The sequence below is a fragment of the Anabrus simplex genome, chromosome 6 (genome assembly GCF_040414725.1).
Source record: "Anabrus simplex isolate iqAnaSimp1 chromosome 6, ASM4041472v1, whole genome shotgun sequence".
Classification (NCBI taxonomy): Eukaryota; Metazoa; Arthropoda; class Insecta; order Orthoptera; family Tettigoniidae; genus Anabrus; species Anabrus simplex.
In genome coordinates this window covers 49883552-49902800 of record NC_090270.1, presented here as the reverse complement: position 1 = coordinate 49902800, position 19249 = coordinate 49883552, and the positions used below count along the sequence as shown (strand labels likewise).

The following is a 19249-nucleotide window of genomic DNA, read 5'->3' as shown; positions in this document are numbered from 1 at the left end:
GATGATTGTGCCGTACTTTCTGCAAGGCATTCCTAAGAAATTTAATTTCACAGGACATCTTGGTTTGTAGGGGTAAATGTTCCAGATCAGGGTACGTATGAGAGTATAATATTTAGACCCACTGGCCACTCTTTACAGTACTTCTTGCCCTGCTCCACCATTATTTGAGATCATGCTACCAAGGTACATTAATTCTTGTACTGTTATAATGTGTTGTCCATCAAGTTGTATTTGGCAACCAGTGTATTCTCTAATCATTTTCATGGCAACAGTTTTTGTTTTGTTCACTTTTATCTTAAAATCATTGAACTTGGCTACTCATTTTTTTTGAGCCGGTCTTGTTCTAAGTCTTATATTTCATGTTTTAACAGAGTGGAGAAATGTATAAGTTCACAAACTATATGTGCGTAAGAGGATTGGACATACTGATGAATAATTAAAAAAAAATTGAAATCTTGCACCATTATAATTTTATCATCTATTCAAGTTACCCAATCAGATCGCTAAGCGGATGAATTTAAATGGGTTTTGTGAGGCAGTGTTGATAAATCTGCATGTGGCTCACAACCAGCTTGAAAGCCAAGAAATCAGCATCAAACACAAACACATGGTGGGTTTAGCCGACATCACCATGGCGTACTTGCTAAGGCATGATCCTGTCAACTTGGAGGCCCATGTTCAAATCTCTTCCCTGAAAAGTTGCTTTTCTTCGATTGATGCTCTCAAGTGATATAGATGTTGATTTCCATAGGGAACCTGAAATATTTGTCCCGAATGAGTAAAGTTATAATACCAATATAAATGGTTCGTTATTGGACATTATAAATTTTCCAGCTAACTCATTCCTGCTTGCCAGTGTTTCACCCCTGTGAGCTAAGTTGGGTTCATCAGTTGGCCAAGCAGGCATCAATTTTTGGTAATGAGACAAAGTCTCTCATAGTGCATTGGCACTGCCAGTGGCTCCGAATAGCCTACGCAGTGGCCTCCATGGTATGCACTAGCCATGCATCTTGGTGGGTGTGCTAAGTACCAAGTACCAAGTACCATGCTCTCAAGCCAGTCTAAGTCACATGCAGATTTAGCAACACCATCTCGCAATACCCATTTGAATTTGCCCATTAACTGATCTGATTGGCTAAAGTCAACAGCTGATAAGATGACAATGGTGCATGATATCGAATTAATTATTTCAAATTATGTATTATCATGACCAACCCTCTGAAACTTATATACCTGGTTCATGTTGTTTCCCACCACCCTGTATGTATGCAACATGTAGTGTTAATCAAATTATTGTAGATTTGGTATTTTAAACCACTTGACACTTGGGTATTGTTATCTTTTCAGCTACATTGCTCCAATGTTTCACAGCATCATATGCTGTGTATCCTTTCAGCTTATTTGTCGCTGGTCATTTCATGAAATTCTCACATGCACTTAAAAGCACCTGACTTATTCTATACTTATACACTTAAATGGTATAAATACTATCCTACTCATGAATCTGAAGAATATGGCATCTCATTTATTACAATACTGCAGCACCACATGAAAGTACACGGGAGTCTGTTATTATCTTAAAATTAAGTATTTTCCCTTTCTGTTGCTCCTGTTGCTGATGTTGATGGTGACAAATTCTCATTATTTCCCTAGGCTTCTAAAGGTGACAAATTTGATCGTGGAATAGATGTGCCTTCTCGTATGGTGTCTGATTCTGGACATAGCATACATACAGAGCGTTACCACATTCCCTCCTATGCAGATCTCATTATAATGAACAGTTACGTTGAAGGTAAGTACGGTTTAATATACTCTGACTCTGTTTTCCAATTAGAACATTTGTGTTTTTCTTTCCTTTTTCTTCTTCTGTGAAATCTTATGCTGTAGAAAAGTAAGTAGGAATTACCATATTTTCATTTAAATATGACGTATGGGGGCAGTTTTCTTCCATCTGCGGTTACACAAAGCATAACTGTACATCATTGCTTCTCATTCCCGCCAATTCTAACCATGACATTGGACACACCTTTTTTGTTTATGGTACAATCAAGCGGCATTTTGAAGAAAATTGATGTCTGGTCTGCGTCGCCTATTTGTGAAAGTATATAAGAGTTTTTCTAGCATAAATTGATCACATATTTGTGAAAATTCAGAATTTTATCTTCATAATCTGTTGGAAGACGCTGTGCGATGGCAGTTTTTCTTCAAAAACTATAGCCGTGATAAACATAAAATCATGAAAGCCATCCACGGCTAGCTTTGAATCCCATAACACCTAGCTCTTTTGCAATCAATTGGGTTTTAAGTTGGCACATTTCACTGGTAATGGCACATCCGAATTGTCTCTTTTCGTCAATATGCACACATAATCTTGCTTCAATCTCAGGAAACTTTGCTTTCTGTCCACGAAAAGCCTGGCGATTACTACTAGTTTGCTGAAGCTGTAATTTATTTTTTTGCCAGTTACGAATACAGCTCTCGTCTACGTCGTGTTTTCTTCCTGCTGCACGATTTCTGATTTCTTCATCGTCTTTTATAATCTGCAGCTTTTCTTTGGCGATGAAAGACCTATAGCGTGTACCTTTAGTTGCAATCTCGAACACGTGATTCACTTCAACTGTCGCACACAAAAGAATAACACTACGACCCATGCAAGATAGGTGCGTTCCACGATTTCCAGACGCTTTGACATTCTAGACGGCGCTGCCTGGAGGGTAAAGGCCGGCTAGCGACATGCCAGACGGGAAGTGCTGTCATCACCTGTTGACAGGTCACTGAGACGGGGACCATTTATGACATGCTTCACCGGGCGAGTTGGCCGTGCGGTTCGGAGCACGCAGTTGTGAGCTCGCATCTGGGAGGTAGTGGGTTCGAACCCCTCTATCAGCAGCCCTGAATATGGTTTTCCGTGGTTTCCCATTTTCACACCAGACAATTAAGGCCGCGGCCGCTTCCTTTCCATTCCTAGGCCTTTCCTGTCCCATCGTCACCATAAGACCTATCTGTGTCGGTGCAACGTAAAGCAACTAGCAACTAGCTATAGCATGCTTCTGGCTGAGGCAGTGGCCACCCTGTCATCTGAAGTAGAATCGCGGAAAGCGAAACAGATGATTACACCGGAAAGATTCTAATTTCCTAATTTCCTGTTTTCAGGAAAATAAGAAATAAAGCCATGTTGCATCATTATGAAGACTTTTTATTTCCATTAACATTAAAATACAAAGTCTCGTTTACTAATGTATATGTAGGGTTGTCAGTACTATACTGATAATCAAAATCGTATTTAATAGCAATGATATTTCCCGCTAGATTCAAGCTTGATGCAAATAAAACCCGCATCCCAATTTCTTACCCCATTTTTTTTTTTTTTTTTTTTTTTTTTTTTTAAAGTGCGGGGATTATTCATGCAAATACGGTAGTAGTTCACTTTTAATCAGATCTACTGAACACCTGCTTCTGTTGTCTGACTACTTGTTAGACATTAATGAGAAAATGTGTTCAGCAAATTAATTTGACCCAAGAACACTCATTACAAAAGACACAAGTATTTTATAATTCTGTTAGTTTCTGTTGTCCTTCATGACTAGTAAACACTGACAACCACTTGTTTGAAGCACCTTCTGAACTCTCCGAAATACCAGCAGGAATGTTTCCAATAAGACAAAACTCTTCATACAGTTCCTCCGTATCAGTTATTTCAGTTAAATGGAGGGATTGATGAATTCACAGTTTACGTAGATTTATCTCAAACAGCATGAACAATCATGTTAGAAATTGGGATGGAAGACGTATGGAAGTAAGCGGCGGAAGACAAGGTAAATAACGCAGCATGCTCAGCTTTACCAGCAAATGGCAAGACATCACGAGATTTCCTTCTTCTGATGCTCCAAAGAAAAAAAAAATGGAGCTACTTTGAACTTGAATGGCACTCAAATAAAGTACGGATTTTAAAACATTTAGAGACAAGAAAAGACAAAAGCTCGTTTTCACGAGACAACAGATCATAATACAGGATGCAAAATTTTCACCTCAAATACGGGATGTTCCATGCAGTACGTGATAGGGGGCAACCCTACCTATGTATAAGCAAAGAAACAGGATGATGCAGTCAATGGTGCAGTGTGCAGTGTGATATTAGACTGCAGAGGGACTGTCAAGACCAGATTTTCAGTAACCATCAGGTAACTGAAAAATGATACAAAAGGAAAAGACAGTTATTTATGTTTTGTAGATCTCTAGATGGCTTATGACAGATTATCAAGTGTAACGATCTTAGACTTACTGAGGAATTCTGGGATTAGCAGTAGGTTATTACAGGCAATCAAAGACATTTATATTGACAATTGGGCTGCAGTGAAAGTTGATAGTAGAATGAGTTCTCAATTCAGAGTAGTTATAGAGGTTAGACTAGGCTGTAATCTCTCACCTCTGCATTTTGTAGTATACATGGATTCTATCCCATCAATGTTAAATCCTTGATCAACATTTTTCAAGATGGGCAGAACTGAATATAATGCATTTGAGAATTGTTTTAGGTTGTTATTTGTCAATAAAAATAATGTCTTACAAGATTTTTATTCAATTCATTGAATATATTTATCAGAGCACTAATGAAACTGGTATAAATAATAACAACAGTGTATGGCCTCCAAAGCAGCGTGGTGCAGGTCTTTCGAGTTAATGCCGTATAGGTGACCTGCACATCTGGGAAAATGGGATCCTACCTAAGATGTATTCTGATGCTGAAGACAGGACAAACACCCAGCCCCTGAGCCAGAGGATTAACTAATATACGTTAAAAACAGATGCAAGGCAGGAAGGCCACAGGAGTAGATGAGCTGACAGTGGATTCAGGGCCGTCGCATAGTATGTAGGCGCCCAAGGCAAGGCTTAAATCGACGCCCCCCACCCCCCAGTAAAACTGGTAATTTTGTTCATTCCAGTTTTGGTTCAGGGGGATGATACCCTAGCTCTTTAGAGCCACTCCATTATGCACCTCATATGGACCTGCCGTGTTCCGGACTGGAAAACCCAGCAGCTATTATAGATAACAGCATTACGGACCACCCACCCTCCACTACATATTTTATACACACATACTAAGATTGAATTTATTTATATACAAAATACAGTCTTTGATTTTTCATTATTTGTTCTTGTCTTTGGTGCTCTTTTTTGTCGTCTATATACAAACTTCAAACATTGAAAGGCATTTGCCTGGCTTTTGCATGAGCAAATGTTGTCATAATTTCTCTAAAGTCTAAGATTTTTGCAGTGTCATTTGCTATTGCTAGAATGGTGAGAGAGTTTGGCCTTTCTTGTGCCACTGTAGAGAGCAAATAAGTTTTATAAGCTTAAGCTTACTAAAGCTTCATTCAGCACTAGCAACTGTCACGGGTATTGTTAGTAACACTCTTAATTCAACCCACAAGTTTGTAAACAAATCTTTACTGTTTGTGTTTTTGATCATACACAAGACTTTTGGTGTGACTTTGTTCTTTCTATGATCCAAAATCAAACTTACATGTAAAAGTTCAAGATACAGTTCAATGCCGTTGATATCAGACACTTTGGTTGTTTTGCCAGTTAAATGTCTTTCAAGGTCCAAACAACTTTGTTATAGATCTTCTTTTCCTGGAAGTTGAGCAACATTACCCAAAAATCCCCACACTTGTTGATGTTCTTTCAACGCAGTTGACTTCTTCTTAAGTGAGTTCAAAACTTTATCCACTAATGGATAAAAAACTTCTCTCATAAAGGTTTCTTCAGGTGACGATTGCACTTCCTCAGAAGACTCATACAAAAAAAAAAAAAAAAAACTTTTTCGTTTATGAATCCTTTTCTTGGGAAAAACAGGTTCGATACCAAGTTCAGCAGCTATTTCTTTAGAGGAGATTACTGCATCCACATATCCATTCTCTCTAAATCTGTTTAAAAACTCGAAACACTTACTGAACTTTTCAGAACAGTCACTGATGTCAACCTCTTTCCCTTGAATGCTTTTACTGATCAGATTAACTTCAAAAAGTATGTCATTCCACAAGATCAAAGTTACAATGAAGGAAAAGTCTTTCATCTGATTAGTCAAAGATTGAGCTTCAGACGCTGTTTGGGGCTCATCAATTTGTCGCCTAACTTAACCGATGCATTCCTAACCTCCGCGTATTGGTATCTAACAGCCTGAACAGCACTTATGCGAGATTCCCAATGGGTTTCACACACTTGCTGTAAAGTAAGTGCTTTAGAATGTTCGCTTATTACACACCAGTGCTTCGTTGAACTAGAAAAGATGGTAAAGAGGCATTGTAAAATACCAAATAAAGATGTAGACTTAACTGATGATTTCGCTCCATCAGCAATTACTAGGTTTAAGCTATGGTGCCCACAAGGAATGAACACAGCCAAAGGGAAGTTGGCCAATACACCGGCTTGAACTCCTTTATGTACACCTGCCATGTTGGCGCTGTTATCGTATCCTTGACCATGACAGTTTGTCATGTTCAAACCACACTGTTCAATTTCTTTGAACAGCAAGTCAGCGAGAGCTTCTCCAGTGGTTTCTTTGGCAATTCAATAGGCTATAAGGCTTTCTTCAACTTTGATCTTCCCATCATCATCTTCAGTGACGTAGCGAATCGTTAATGAAACTTGCTCCTTGTGACTAATGTCTTGAGTACAATCGACGATAATGGAAAAATATCTGGCTTCCTTTATTTTTGTCAAGATACTTTGCTTTAGTGAGTCACCTAGTATAGTTATTAGCTCATTTTGTATTGACACACTTAATAAAAGAAACTGTGTTTCTTTGTTAGTTATATGTCTTAAGTGTTCCATTAATACTCTATCAAATATTCCTAAAAGTTGCACAAATCCAAGAAAGTTTCCATTATTTTTTGTGAAAACTTTGGAAGATGACCCATGTAAAGCCATATTGTGCTCTGCTAGATATAAAGTAATTTCCACTAACCGACGCAATACTTGTTCTGAACGCTGAGCCTCAGTTTCAGTTTGCTTCATGATGTGCTGGTTGATTGATGTGTCTCCTTTAATTCTTTTTTCTGCTTCAAACTATGTACCTGTAGCCATATTTTTGAAATAATCTGGTGACAACTCATGGGATTTTAAATGGTCTACCAAAGTTTTCCAGTGTTAAAAACCCATTGCTTGACCAAAATGAGACTTTGATGAGGGATTAAACAATCTACAACAGAAACAATAGACAGAATCTGATTTTTCTGAAGAAATTAACCATCACTTTGATATTTTTTCTCCATTTTCCAAAAACCAATACCTAAATTGGTTTAAAAATTGTCTATTTTCGTAATTTTTTTGGTAATCATGGTCTTCTTCAGAATATTCAGTCAGCCTTTTCAAAAAAATATCGGCTATAATTTTTTTTTTTATAATTTGCGTTACGTCTCACCGACACAGATAGGACTTACAGTGATGATGGGGTAGGAAAGGTCTTGGAGTGGGAAGGAAGCAGCCATGGCCTTAATTAAGGTACAACCCCAGCATTTGCCTGGTGTAAAAATGGAAAACCATGAAAACCATCTTCAGGGCTGCTGACAATGGGGTTCAAACCCATTGTCTCCCAGATACAAGCTCAAAGCTGCACACCCCTAACCGCATGGCCAACTCATCCTGGATCTGCTGGTGGATGACAACAATATCTCCTTTTCTGTTCAATCCCATTGAAGAGATATACAATGTACTTCTTCATGAACTCTCCAACTGGGAGAGTTGGACGTGTGATTAGGGGCGCACAGCTGTGAGCTCGCATCTGGGAGATAGTGGGTTCGATTTCCACTGTTGGCAGCCCTGAAGATGGTTTTTGGTTGTTTCCCATTTTCACACCAGGCAAATGCGACGTAAAAAAAACAAAAACTCTCCAGTTTAAATCTTTTAGTGCAGATGCTAAGATTGCTTTCCTTCTGTGATAGTGGGTGTTTTTAAGCAGTTCTTCTTTGTGGCAGTATGTTAACACATGACCAAGGGTTTCATTCTCACCACGGTCTGGATGACGACATCGGATTGTGCCAGGACATCTATCAGGAACTGATGTAGATTTCGATTCCCATTGGGAACTTGTTACCAACTGATGAGGCCAGATTTGTACACTGGGGTGAAACGCTGACAGCCAAGTATGAATTAGCTGGAAAATTTTTATTTTTTTAATAATTGACCAATTATCCTGGAATTACCAGGAACTGCTAATTTTTTTTTTCAGTTTGATTTACATTGCACCGACACCGATAGGTCTTATGGTGACGATGGGACAGGAAAGGCCTAACAGTGGAAAGGAGGTGGCTCTGGTCTTAATTAAGGTACAGCTCTAGCATTTGCCTGATATGAAAATGGAAGACCATGGAAAACCATCTTCAGGGCTGCCAACCCACCATCTCCTGAATGCAAGCTCACAGGTGTGCAACCCTAACTGCATGGCCACTTGCTCGGTAGGAACTGCTCAAACTGCTGAGATGTTGCATGACATTTTGAGAGTGTTTTGCCATACAGAATTTTACAGTCCTTCCTGGTTACTTATCAAGAAGTATGCTTTAGGGTGATCAGCATAAATTTCAATGCCTTTCCATATTCAAGTGTGTAATGTGCAATTGTGGAAGCTTTTTTCCCATAGTAGTTTCCCAGTTCACCAACCAGTCAATGAATTATTAATTTCACCAATATCAGTTTCTCCAATACTGACTTCCTGTGTGCCCACAGCATGAAGATGATCATCTCTAACATGAAGAAGATGGCTGCAATTATCGAAGTTCTGTATAGGACCTTCCCACTTGGCTCGCATAGTACATCAGCCTCAGAAATATTTAGTAGCACATATCATCCCATCTGGACAGTCATGAGAGAGACCAATAATTTCTTTGACTGCACCTTTTAACAGCTTATCAATATCTTTCAGAAAGCTATTTTTTATTTTAGCTAGTGGCACGCATTGAAGAGGGTATATAAGGCGGGTCTATCTGTACTGATTGATGATGGTTTTCTTTTGATCCAGTTTCAGCAAAGGAGATGCATAACTTTGTAATATTTGTTATTAAATCTGCCTTGTCAAACACTATCTCATCATTAAAATTAACTCCAAGATATTTAATATGTTCTTTATTAGACATCAGTGAACATATAATGGACATGTCTGTGGCAAGGATTTTAGCAGGAGATAGTATTTCAATTCTAATGAAAATTAATTTGTTTTTAACTGGAGTGATTCTTAGGCCAATTGGTGTTAGAAAGTTTTCTGTTTTGAAGATAAGGCTGCTTATACTGGGGTTGTCTTTTGCTATCAGGGCTTTGTCATCAGCAAAAGTTAAACAAAACAGTTTTTGTAATCTGTTGATTACTGAGAAACCCTGAATAACAGAAACATCATGCTCAGAAAGGTCATTTAATGTATTTTCAGTAGCCATATTAAACAGACAAGAGGGCATAGGTCTTCCTTGAGTAACTCTTCCCTTAACCTTGATAGTTTTGACTAATTGAGACCTCCTTAAATTTCCATTCAATTGTTCAACTAGCAGATTTATGACTGAAATGAGTCCCCTCTAAAACACCCCTTGAGTTTCTAAAATTAATCTGCAGCTACATTTCTTCCTCCTTTTATCTTGAAATTAAGAACTGAGTTTCACCAATATATGCGCCACTATTTTCCCGTAATACTGTGAGCAGCTTAGCAGGACCGTTCAATATGGCAACCTTGTTGTCATAAGAGCAATACTGTTTCCTTAACATGGAATGATCTGTACCATAGTTCGTAGGAACTTCATTTCTGCGGCTTGTAGTTTGCTGTCCACTTGTTGGGTTGTTGTGCAGGTTTCTAGGCCATATGTTATTATGGGGGTGAAGTATGATTGGAATAGAATCTGCTTTGATCTTAAGGGAACTTGTTCATTCCAGAGGAGGTTCCGAACTTGATGGTAAAACTGATCTGATATTTTAATGCGGTTGTTAATCTCATGCTGTATTCTGTTATCACTTGAAATGATGCACCCAAGATATTTATATTGGTCTACTGTTTCCAGTTGTGTATCTTCCAGCATTATTTTTCCTTTCTTCTTCTGCCTGTTGACAGACATAGTAACAGTTTTCGATTTATTTATTGTTAATCCGTGTGCTTTCAAATGTTCATTCCAGGTGTTCAGCCTCTCTTGGACTTCCTTCTCTGTATTTCCCCAAATTACTACATCATCTGCAAATGCAAATGCATTGATGTCCATATTGTTCTTCTGCTTAATTTCTTTCATGACTTCATCCATGACAGTGATAAAAAGTAATGGTGAAAGGGTACTGCCTTGTTGCACTCCTTTAGTGCTTTGGAACCAATCAGAATTACCGTTTCCTATCTGTACGCAACTGCAGCAGTCTTCGTAAAGCATTTTAACTTTCTGGATAAGCCCTTTGGGTACATTCTTCTTTCTTAAACATTCCCATATAGTCTTCCTTGGAACACTATCAAATGCTTTTTCGAGATCCAAAAACACTAGTGTTAAGTCTTTGCCCTTCTCCCAATGCTTTTCTAACAGTATTCTAAGTGCAAATATGAGATCGGTAGTTGATCGGTGTTCTCTGAATCCATATTGTTCTTCCTGTAGTTGTGGTTCTATTATTTTCCTTAGCCTTTTTTCAAGTATTTTCTCAAATATTTTCAAACCATGATTGCTACATTTCTTCCGGCTTCCTTTTTTGAAGAGAGGTATTATTATTCCCTTTTTCCAATCATCATTTAATAACCAAACAAAACTCAAACCGTACAAGATATGGCTAATATTATCAATCGCAATGAATTGGAGTTGGAAGGTTGATTAGGATTAATAATCGCTTATGTAGAGTTACAATCAAATCCATGTTAGGTGGTACAAAGTTCACTGGGTCATCTAGTTTTCAAATAAATTAAATTATTTTAATCTAAGAAAAATCATAAGATTTTAAAGTGGTGGAAAAGTGGAACTTCCCACACATGCAAGTTGGAATTTGTTATATATAATAACTACACCACGGATCAAGATGAAATTTATTACTTGTAATATATACCACTTAGTCGAAAAGCTCGTTTCCTTTCTCCCAAGTCTTCCCAGCCCAAACTTTGCAACATTTTTGTAATGCTACTCCTTTGTTGGAAATCACTCAGAACAAATTGAGCTGCTTTTCTTTGGATTTTTTCCAGTTCTTGAATCAAGTAATCCTGGTGAGGGTCTGATACACTGGAACCATACTCTAGTTGGGGTGTTTTCAGAGACTTATATGCCCTTTCCTATACATCCTATACATCCTTCTTCTCTTCTTCTTCATCCATTCCCTTTTCCAGATTCTCTCTGGGTAGGGTAGTGTGCCAAAGCCCTCCACCTTACTCGATCTTTCCACCACTCCTCTTCTAGTACTTTATTGCTATCGACTTCTCTATTTGCAATACAGTTCACAACAGAGCTCCTCCATCTCATTCTAGGCTGTCCCCTAGGCCTCTTTGTAGTCTCTGTATCCATGAATCTTCTCTTTGGTATTCTCTCTCCTGGCATTCTCATCATGTGTCCAAACCATTTTAATTTTTGCTATACCAACCTCTTCTTGAAGTTTACACATTCCCACACTTCCCCTTATTTCCTCATTTCATATTCTATCTTATCTTGTCTCTGCCTGTATGCTCATCAAGAACCTCATTTCAGCTGCTTGTATCTTACTTTGGTTCCACTTAGTCAATGTCCAGGCTGCTGAAGCATAAGTCAGTATAGGTTTATAATAGGATGAGTATAAAACCTTCTTGCATTTCATTGGCACATGTTTGTTCCATACAATGTCTCTTACACACTGGTAGAAACTTGCAGACTGCTGTATTCTTAAATCAATTTCTCCATACAAATTTCCATCTTGTGACATCATGCTGCTGAAATATTTAAAAAATTTCACTACTTCAAGAGGTTCATTTTCTATTTTTATGACTCCCCTGGATTTTCTGTTACCTCTTGTTATGATCAAAGTGTTGCTTTTTTCAGTACTGATCTTCATTCCAAAATTTCTTATCTCTTCATTCCATAAATAAATAGTGTCTGTACTTCCTTTTCATTATCTCCTCAAACTACAATGTCATCAGCAAAGAGTATATACTTTACTTGCTCGCCCATCATCTTCTCTTTGACATTATGTAGAATTCTATCCATGATGATAATGAAGAATATGGGAGACAATACACTTCCCTGTCTTAAGCCTGTCTCAACTCTGAACCATTCAGTTTGACCCACTTTGGTTCTAACACAGCTTTTGCAATTTTGATACAATGCTATTACCATCTACATTGTTTCATTCCCAATCTGTGCCTCTGTCATTGTTTTCCATACCAAATTCCTTGGGACACTGTCATATGCCTTTTCAATATCTAGAAACATTACTACAATGTCCTTTCCATATTTCCATTACCTTTCCATCATTTGATGCAATGTAAACATTGGGTCAAATGTGGACCCGCCTCTTCTTTCTGAATCCATACTGGTGTTCTGGCAATTTTCTCTCTACTCTGTCTCTTATTGGTTTATCCAAGATTCTTTCAAGGATCTTATCTGTATGAGATATCAATGTCACTCTTCTGTAATTTTCACATTCCTTCCTGTCTCCTTTCTTGAAAATTGGTATAATGACCCCTTTTGTCCACTCTTTTGGAATAGTCTTTTCTCTCCATATCACTCTGAAGAGTCTATACAACTACTGTAGACCAGTTGCTTCTGCTGCTATTATCATTTCTATGGTGACTGTCAATTCCAGCTGCCTTGCCTCGTTTCATCCTTTTAGTGCCCCACTCAATCTCTGCCATGGTCATCTTGTTTTTCTTATCTTCCATCTGCACTAAATCTGGTTCTTCAATTTCTCCTTGTATTGAGGTATTTTGCACCTCGTAAATCGGTTCAAAGTATTTTCCCCACCTCTGCAATACATTCTGCTTCTGTGTCATCACTTCCTCCTGTTCATTTTTAACGAAGTTAGCACATTCACCTGGATTTTTCTTATTTTTTACCCACTGGAATAAGATCTTTTTGCTTCCAGTTGTATCTTCTTGCAGAGAATCAGTGAATTTTTGCCACCATTTCTTTTTCTCTTCTTGAACCACCGTGGAGCACTCCCTCCTGCAGTGCCTGTATTCTGTTTTGCATTCTGTTGTTCTGTTTCTCAGCCATTTTTTCCTAGCTTGTTTCTTCCATTTAACTGTATCTATTACCCTACCATTCCACCAGGGTATTTCTTTATCTTTCTTCCTCCCTGATACTCTTCCACAGGTCATTTCTGCAGATTTCGCCATGACTGTTTTAAAGTACGCCCATTCTTCTTCAACCCTTTTGATGTCTTCCTTAGGTTACTTGTTTTAATGTGTGTCTGGAAATCTTCATTTATTTCCTTCTTCTGCAATTTCCACACCCTTAGCTTTCTCTGCCTAATCTCAGTCATCTTTTGTATCTTTCCCATCTTTAACTTAGCTATCACAACTCTGTGATCGCCTTCAAAAGATGCACTCAGGAGGGCTGTTACATCTACCATCATTTTCCTGTTACCTTTCACGACCAAAATGTAATCTATCAGAGTTTTGATTTTGTTATCCCAGCTATATCTTGTTATCTTCCAACTGTTTTTCTTTCAAGACCATGTGTTACCAATCATCAGCTTATGTCTTCTACAAAAGTTTACCGAAATATCTCCAGCCTTGTTTCTCTTCCCATATCCAAATAGTTCTATAATCTCTTCATCTCCTTTTTCTTTCCTGACCTACTTGGGCATTCATTTCTTGTATGATCACAGCTCGTTTGTCCTGTATATGGCCTTCCATATATTCAAGGTATTCTTCTAGATATGTATCTGTATTGCCTGTTTGTGGAGCATACCCTTGAATTTTATCTGCAACACCAGTTTCAAGTCTCAGTCTGACCTTATAACCTGTCATTTATGTTTTCCATCAATTCTAGGTATTTCCTTAGGTCTTTCCTAATTATGAGACCTATGCCATTTTTGACTTCTCTTCCTCCACTATAGTATAAGGTGTATCCTTTCTTTAGTTTCCTCTCTCCTTTTCTTTTCCATTTTTTCTCACTGTTTCCCAGCAATGCTGTATCTTTGTCATCAATAAAATACACAATTTCTTCCACTCTCCTTGTTAGTGTCACTACATTGATGGTTGCTATCTTGATATATTTGGTTGCTGGTCGCCCATTACTCATATTTCTTCCAGCATCACAAGAACTGCACGTCGCTTGTGGGAAACGCCCAAGCATTTTGCACGTCGCTTATGGGGAATGCCTTATCATTTTCCGAGGCTTCAGTACACTTGTCATCATATAGACTTTTTTTTACAATTGGTTTGCCACGTCCAAAGGCATTTTATAACTACTGCCAGCCGAAACTTGTAGGCCGCTCCTAACATGGAGAACAGACGTCTTTTGTAGCCGCTCCTCAGGAGTGCAGGCACTACAGTTGATATGGGGTTTCAGTGGCATTTCCTCCACTGGGGGCCCATTTTTCTTCTATAAGGACTCCTCCACCCGTAGCCGTTGGTCCTTATAGTGGGTCAGGCTATTTACCGCCGCCCAACACTCAGCGTGGAGACACTGGCTGTATGGTTTTCTCCATTACCATAGCAGATTTAACTCACCAGACAATTATACACCTTTACTGCAACCCTAAATACCCTCATAACCATGTGCAGAGATCTATACCCATTATTTACAACCCAATTTATGTGATTATCCCAATGAAGATCTTTCCTTATATTAACACCTAGGTACTTAAAATGATTGCTGTAAAGACCTTCCACCCCATCAATGCAGTAATTAAAACTGAGAGAACTTTTCCTGTTTGTGAAACTCACTACCTGGCTTTTAAGCCCGTTTATCATCATACCATTGCCTACTGTCCATCTCACAACATTATCGAGGTCATTTTGCAGTTTCTCATGATCTTGTAACTTATTTATTATTCTATACAGAGTAACATCATACCCAGAAAGCCTTATATTTGATTCCAGTTCTTTACTCATATCATTTATATATATAAGAAAATATAAAGGTCCAATAATACTGCCTTGAGGAATTCCCCTCACAATGATTGCCTACTCTAGTTCTCTGCCTCTGTATGTTGGTGTTCATTTATTTCTGATTTCATTTTTACAAAGTGATCCACTTCTTTTGTTGGCCAGTATAGATATGCATGCTTTATTTATTCCTATATACTTCTGTTTGTAAGAGCAAATGTGTTCCTTATTGCAGGTTTCTGTTCATGGAGAAAGAGGTTAGATGGTGCATGGTTTATTACTGCACTGAGTGACGTGCTCTTACAAAGTGATGGCTCTGAAGATTTGCTTACTCTGCTTCACCAGGTCTCTGGGAAAGTGGCTTTGGAATATGAATCATTATCTTTGGATAGTAACACAAGTAGATGCAAACAAGTCCCTTCCATACGCTCTACACTTACCAGGAAAATCTATTTAAAACCAGAGGTTAGTCATATATTTGATTGATTTTACATCTTCTTTTTTTAAAAGGTCATATCTTTCCCTCACAATAAATCAAGATTTTTTTAAATATATGCTGAAGTTCATGAAATAAGATTTATTATAGATAGAATATTAAGTAACCATGTGACCTTGCTGCGCAGTGCATCCCAGTGAAGCCATAGGAGCAACCCTATTGGATGAGTATCTGTCGAGAGACCAGACTAATGAATGGTTAATAGAAAATAGGTGAGCAGCTTTTCAGAAGTTGCAAAGGTGAAAGTCTAGATCAGGGGTTCCCAACCGGTGGTACGCGGGAACGTTTCAGGTGGTATGCATGGGTGATACAAGCATAGTGATAATACAGATGAAAAATTGTAAAAAAAAAAAAAAAAATTTTTTTTAATCTAAAATGTCTACAAATGGATACGAGCGATTGGCACTAAGGGCCCTTTCACACAATTCACTGCTTTCCACGCCACTCCACTCCACTCCACTCCATCAGAGGTGTAGGGAAAGGCCGGTAGCGTTCACATAAGACACTTCGTGTGGCTCAATCTCCGTCCACTCTTGTCAACAGCAGGCTGATGTCAACCGGCCTGAAGTGTCTTCCACTCTGGGCGACCGGAAGCTCACTAAATCAGATTAGCTCCTTCAGGTGGTCAACATATGAGCCACAAGTTCGAAGATTTCATTTCAAAATGATGGTTCCATTCATAGATACTGAAAAGTTAATAATAGAAATACAAAATCGCCCTTGTCTGTGGGATTAACGAACGACAGACTACTCAAATAAAATTAAAGGCTTCATATGTGGAATGAAGTTTCCCACGAAGTGATTCCAAATTTTGCCGAACTGGATAACTCCAAAGACAGAGAAGTTGATAACTACAGTAATAGGCTATATGTGTTATATGTTAACTATTTATTCGATATTACAATAACATGGGTTATTGAAAAATAATTAATCAAAGTTTTTTAGCAGTCTTCATTTCAAAAGAACTGCTTCCAATTAAATTACATAATAACATTTTCTTATTTGGACTGAGTACGATAGCTGCAGTCGCTTAAGTGCAGTCATTATCCAGTATTTGGGAGATAGTGGGTTCGAACCCAACTGTCGGCAGCCTTGAAGACAGTTTTCCGTGGTTTTCCATTTTCACACCAGGTAAATGCTGTGGCTGTACCTTAATTAAGGCCATGGCCGCTTCCTTCCCACTCCTAGCCCTTCCCTGTCCCATCGTCGCACTAACACCTATCTGTGTCGGTGCGACATGCAGCAACTTGTAAAAAAAAATCTTATTCGTGAGAACTACCAGGGTTTTATTTACAGAAGTTAGGTGTAGGTAGCAAGGCCATACTGGTAGCTCACTAAATCAGTCGTTCAAACGGTGAGCATTGTGTGCATCACAAGTTCGAAGTTTTTGTTTCGGAATACATGTTCTCATGTTAGTGTCCTGACACTGTAAACTTGCTTCACGGATTGACGTCAATTCAAACAAATTCTCACTCATACGAAAGTAATTAAAGACCATTTTTGGATCACTGGTGCGTTCATCTAGAAGAACGATAACCTTCTCGTTCTAGGTGATATGAATTCAATGTATGGACTCAATGAACCTTAGTACTCTTCTTTTACCTTAACCTTCTTTTCGTAAGAATATAAACCCCAAGGATAACGTTCACGTCCATGGACCAGATTCAAACCGAGACGCAAAATATGTGGTGGGACTAGAAGTTGCCGGCAAGTTGACGGAAGTGGACAGCAAGTGTCTGAGAAGTGGCGTGGCGTGGCGTGGCGTGGCGTGGCGTGGCGTGGCGTGGCGTGGCGTGGCGTGGCGTGGCGTGGCGTGGCGTGGCGTGGCGTGGCGTGGCGTGGCGTGGAAAGTAAGTGGAAAGTAAGTGGAAAGCAAGTGGACCGTGTGAAAGGAGCCTAAAAGTTAATTTTTGATGATGATGATTTTTCTTTTTTTTTTCTTAGTTTCTACTAATTACATAAAATTGTATGTTTTTAGTCGTATGAGTAATAAAAAACTGTAATTTGCAGTAACCGTTTTATTTTTCCTTTATTATAAAAATGTTAATAATATACTGTAGGCTATATATAATCTACATATTTTTAAATAAGTATTAGCAAGAACATTTTGATAAAACCTATATATATATATTTATTGTTGTCTTGATAAAGACCAGTCAGCATTGAATTTCACAATGAATTCACTGTGAGTTCACTGTGAATTTCAGTGCTGACTGAGCTGTAAAGAAATTAAATTCGTTGAAACTCAAAAACTTTTCTGCAAGTTCATTGTGAGTTACAAAATAACTCACTGCAAAATCATTTGCATCATAATGAGGCACAATTGTGAAGCACATGTGAAACACAAGTAATTCACATCTGTTTCACATGTGAACTCACTGTGAATTTATTGTGAATTCACTGTGAAATTCAGTGCTGACTTGGAGGGTTGAAAAACTGAAATACAAGTCCGTTAATAATTCATTATAAAGTTATTTTCAGTAATTTAATTAAATAATACGCCATTGGGCACTCTCCGACAGTAAATATGTTTCTAAAAAATGTAGGACAGTTGGTACACCAAAATTTCTAAATATTTCAAGTGGTGCGTAGTTGCTAAAAGGTTGGGAACTACTGATCTAGAGATTGACTGATATGGCCTTTTAATAATACATAATATTGCTTAGCTGTGTGGATACTGCAATAAGGTTGAAAGCAACGGGAAATGACAGCCATAACTAACTCCTGAGAACATGCAGCTTTCTCTCTATGAATTGTTATTCTCACATCAGAAATATCATTTACAAAGTTCAATTTTGCATATCATAACAAACATAACAAAATATAACATAGATAAAAATCAAAGCACTTCATACCAATCTCGACTAGAACCCAGCAACATCAAGTGCATTCTGTGTTGCATGAAAAATATCATCTTCAGCGCAGTTAGATGGACACATTGTATGAATGATGTACTGATGATGGCTTCCTCCAAGGTAAAATATACCCCTATTCGGATTTCTGGGTTGGGACTATGACATTCTGCAAGTCGGAGCATGGAATGTTAGAAGTTTAAGCATTGTGATAATTTAGAAAGTCTGAAAAGGGAGATGGATAGACTTAAAGTTACATGTATTTGGTATAAGTGAAGTACGTTGGCAGGAAGAGCAGGATTTTTGGTCAGGCAACTACAGAATTATCAACAAAAAAATCAAACAGAGGAAATGCAGGAGTTGGTTTAATAATGAACAAGAAAATAGGGCAGCAGGTAAGCTACTTTTACCAGCTTTGTGAATGCCCACCACAATAGTGCAGATTTATATGCCTTCTAGTTCGGCGGACGGTGAAGAAATCAAAAGAATATATGAAGAGATAAAAGATTTAATACAAGGTGATGAAAATCTAATTGTGATGGGAGAGTAGAATGCAGTGGTAGGCCAAGGAAGAGATGGAAAGCACAGTAAGATAATTCAGACTGGGACAAGGGTTATGGAAGTAAGGAGAAATTGAAGGAACTTACTAGGAAATTGAATCTAGCAAAGAAGTCAGCTAAGGATAACATGGTGGCAAGCATAATTGGTGATCATACAAATTTTAGTGAAAAATGGAAGGGTATGTATAGGTACTTTAAGGCAGAAATAGGTTCAAAGAAGGACATTCCAGGAATCATTAATGAACAAGGGGAGTGTGTATGTGAAGATCTACAAAAGGCAGAAGTATTCAGTCAGCAGTATGTATTGTTGGTTACAAGGATAATA

The 19249-nt window shown here is 38.2% G+C and overlaps 1 protein-coding gene across 2 annotated transcripts in view; it reads left to right on the top strand.

Annotated features, from left to right (window-relative positions):
• LOC136875856 (uncharacterized) overlaps positions 1 to 19249 on the top strand; it is a 289779-nt gene that overhangs the window by 60978 nt on the left and 209552 nt on the right. For both annotated transcript variants that reach the window (XM_068228203.1, XM_068228204.1), the window contains exons 6-7: positions 1654 to 1792; positions 15252 to 15481. In XM_068228203.1, coding sequence (XP_068084304.1) covers positions 1654 to 1792; positions 15252 to 15481 — 369 coding nt within the window. The remainder of the gene's footprint in view (positions 1 to 1653; positions 1793 to 15251; positions 15482 to 19249) is intronic.